Below are 3,470 nucleotides of genomic sequence, written 5' to 3'. Positions count from 1 at the left end.
TATAATTATACACAGATAAAACTCTGAATCTATCAATAGGATATAATCTCAATTTTGATCTTTCAGTTTCTGTTGCTTCATATCAGAGGAAAAATAAAAGCAGGAAAATGGGAAGTAAAGCAAAGGGCATATTGCACTAAGCTATCATAAAGCACAGACAACTTAATCTTTTGAAATGTCTACACTGAACCAATTCTTCAAAACAATTCCTAACTGCTGTATAATACAGAGTTAGCGCTCATATTACTAGTGCAAAATGTACTGTTGCTCAACACAAAATTTAAAGCAATCTTGAGTCCACCAAAGGCATGTGAGGTACTAATGAAATACTATTATGTACACAACCAGAGCCTCAGTCTTTCCTGATCAGTCAAGTGAGGGCTTAGGGCAACTGTCCAGTATTTCCTGCCTCTGTAGTTCTTTCAGTGAAATCAGAGATGTCATTTTGCTTCAAGTAACTGAATAATTGACTCAAACCTTCACTTCACTAGAACAGACTTAGGCAACAAACCATCTACTGAAGGTCCTACTTTAAGGATGTAGGAATCAGACCCTTTCCAAAAAAGTCCACATGTCTCTTCAGTGTTAGCATGTGGTACAATTAATTAAAGTTATAGCAAAAACCTTTTATTTGTTCAGATAATTCCCCAAAAAATATTTTATCTGATCTCCTGAAAATTCATGCCATAATATTACTAATCATCAATGTAAACATTTTCAAAAATACATCTTTAAATCAAAGGGTTTTATTAGGAAACATCATAATAAAATATGTACTCTTTATATAAGTATGTCTTCTTAAGAATAAAACATGAAAACAAGAACAATTAAAAAGAAACCACGATGAAGGTAGACAAAACGTATTATGATGTTACTACTGTTCTTTATTAAGAAATAGAGGCCAGTTATCTTTTCAGTATAGCAGCTCTTAAAGGTAGTATACTGTTCAAATCTTTTCTGTTTTTCAATCTGTGCCATGACTTTAAAAACTGATCCTTGATCATATCAAACTTCTGTTTTTCATGCACAGCTCTTGCTGTATTTGTTCCATCAAAAGGTTCTTCTACACAGATGTATTTATTTCTCCATTCAATACCATCAGGCCTGGGAATGGCTTTGGCTTCACGAACTGAAATCATCTGACTATTCCAGTCAAATTCTGTAGCATAATACTTAAGAAAGCCCAGTAAGAGGTCCCCAAGGTTTGAGTCATTCTTTGAGAGGTAAGGAGGAACATTACATGGCGCTTGATGTACAAGGTGCAACTGTATAGAAGGACTGAAAGATTCTGGGTAAATTTTTTGGATGGATGGAAGGATGGGTTCAGGTAAGGTTTGTAAATAGTGCAAAACCATCAGTACAAGACTATAGCTGCTTAAAGTACCTCGACTGGCGTCATTTATATCATGGTGACTGGCCCACTTCTTAATCACCAGTACTAACGGACGAACTCGATTTTCAAGGTATGCATAAGTTCTAAGAAGGAATGTGTTTCTTATTCCAACAATATTGTTTACATTCAAGTCGAACTCCACACAACTGACTTTATCCCTGAACTTCACAATTGGCACTTTTGCTTGAATCAACTGAGGTCTCTCAATGTAACCAGAAAGTCTAGTACAGAAGTGTTTGTGGACTAAGGTGAGTATATGCCGTGCTTCAGTCTTCTGATTTACTGGTTCCTCTTTAACAACTAGACATAAGTCACCATCACTGCTCCGAGTACCAAATCCATTTAAAGAAGACCCAACTAGAAAAAGTCTGCTTTGTGGAAATAACAGTTGAATTTCTCTCTGCAGCTCTGTTCGACAGAGTTCTTTCTTCTTTAAATCACTTACTTGCTGCTGACATGCTTCAAATAACTCCAGTATCTGCTGACTCAACTTATCTTTGGCCTCAGGCAGTGTGATTTCTCTAGGTTCTAAAATTGATATTTCTCGAAAAGGTGGAACACATCTGACTATATCTGGTACATAGTGTGTATGAAACAATGGTGATATTGAGTATCTTCTTTCATCTGATAAAGGCACTATGTGGTTAACTATAGTTGGCTCTTGGTGGGGTGAATGAAAACGCTGCCGTTTACCATCAAGAGGAAGATTCTTTTCATCGCTTAATCTCTTCCTTCCTCGAAATAATGGGGAAGTTGAGGTCTGTATTGGACTGACATTTCCATATGTCAACTGCTGTAATGACACAGCTCTAGACAAGTCTGCATTGTGAAAGCTGAACTGTGCATCTATAAGCTGCTGGTGTGAATAAAGACTTGGTGACAAGGCAAAGAAGTTATTATGTTGTTGATGGTTTGGAGTGAAAGGCGGACGACCCAAAATTGAGTTTGGGAACATGCTCTTGTTCACTAAAAGACCACATGTATTCTTCTACCTTAGCTCTTCACCACCCTTTGAAGCCCCATGCAGAGTCTCGAGACACTCTTCCTCGTTTGGTCCTAGACTTGAGGACGGGACGCGAGGAAGACAAATGAGTGAAGAACGTCACAGTTCCTAAGATTCTTCAGCAAGTACGGGGGCAGCCCAGACCTCTGGGATATTGAGGAGATACCGCCGGAACCTCCCACACAAAACACTAGTTTTCGAAAAAGTTTCCGGCGCGCCGCGGCGCCCCGCCCCGCGCCCCCCAAACGGGCCTACACGGAGGCTCCCCTCTCTTAAACCCGCTAACTCACAAGCCGGTGCTTGTTTAAAATCCGAATGTTTTAACCACAATCCAATCCCTCTGAATTATAATTTCTAGGGTTGGGATTCAGGAATCTATATTTAAACAAGCCTTCTGGGTAATTCTTACAAACTTTGAGAATGATAGCCAAACCCACCAATCACACTAACTGAAAGTGAGACTAATCTTGGGCCTAATTTTGATAATTCAGTTCATATCTACAGTCCTTACCTGGTTCTCACTTCTAAGCAGCAGGAATGAAGGATTTCATTGCATTTGTAATGGAAGATTCTGGTCCCAACCTATAATCTAGTGATCAGATTCTGATTCCTAGTGATATTTCTTTATTCTGAAAGTGTTTACGGAGCAAATAATAGGTGTTGGACCCCAATCTAAGTGTTACAGATAGAACAGTGACACACACACAAAAGGCCATGACCTCCTGTTTTTCTAGCAGCATATACAGACAATTAATAAAACTAATCTATTAAATATAATCTGTTAGATAACTAAATGTTATAGAGAAAAATTAAACATGAAAAGAAATAGAAATGGGAAGATTATCATTTTAAATCAAATGACCAGGAAAGGTATCATGGAAGATGCTTCCTAACATGATCTAATGGAAAATAATCTTTTGTTCCTCATGTACTGTCTACCCTCTTGAGGGGAGCACGCCAGTAATGGAATGGGTCACTGTATGACTGTTTGTCTGAGCCCACCACCTGAAGTCTCTCACCATCGCCTTCAGATGTCAAATTCTCGGGTTGGGCTCTTTTTCCTAAATCCTGGAG

General features: G+C 38.6%; 1 protein-coding gene across 1 annotated transcript; it reads right to left on the bottom strand.

Annotated features, from left to right (window-relative positions):
• Positions 1–863: 863 nt before the first annotated feature.
• On the bottom strand, positions 864–2,588 carry LOC114110050 (poly(A) RNA polymerase GLD2). The gene has a single exon (XM_042237713.1). It carries the CDS (start codon positions 2,346–2,348, stop codon positions 906–908), a length of 1,443 nt encoding a protein of 480 aa, XP_042093647.1. The 5' UTR covers positions 2,349–2,588; the 3' UTR covers positions 864–905.
• Positions 2,589–3,470: the final 882 nt, after the last annotated feature.

Source organism: Ovis aries, chromosome 21 (genome assembly GCF_016772045.2).
Source record: "Ovis aries strain OAR_USU_Benz2616 breed Rambouillet chromosome 21, ARS-UI_Ramb_v3.0, whole genome shotgun sequence".
Taxonomy (NCBI): Eukaryota; Metazoa; Chordata; class Mammalia; order Artiodactyla; family Bovidae; genus Ovis; species Ovis aries.
The sequence above is the reverse complement of the archived record's forward strand: the minus strand, read 5'-3'. Positions and strand labels throughout refer to the sequence as shown.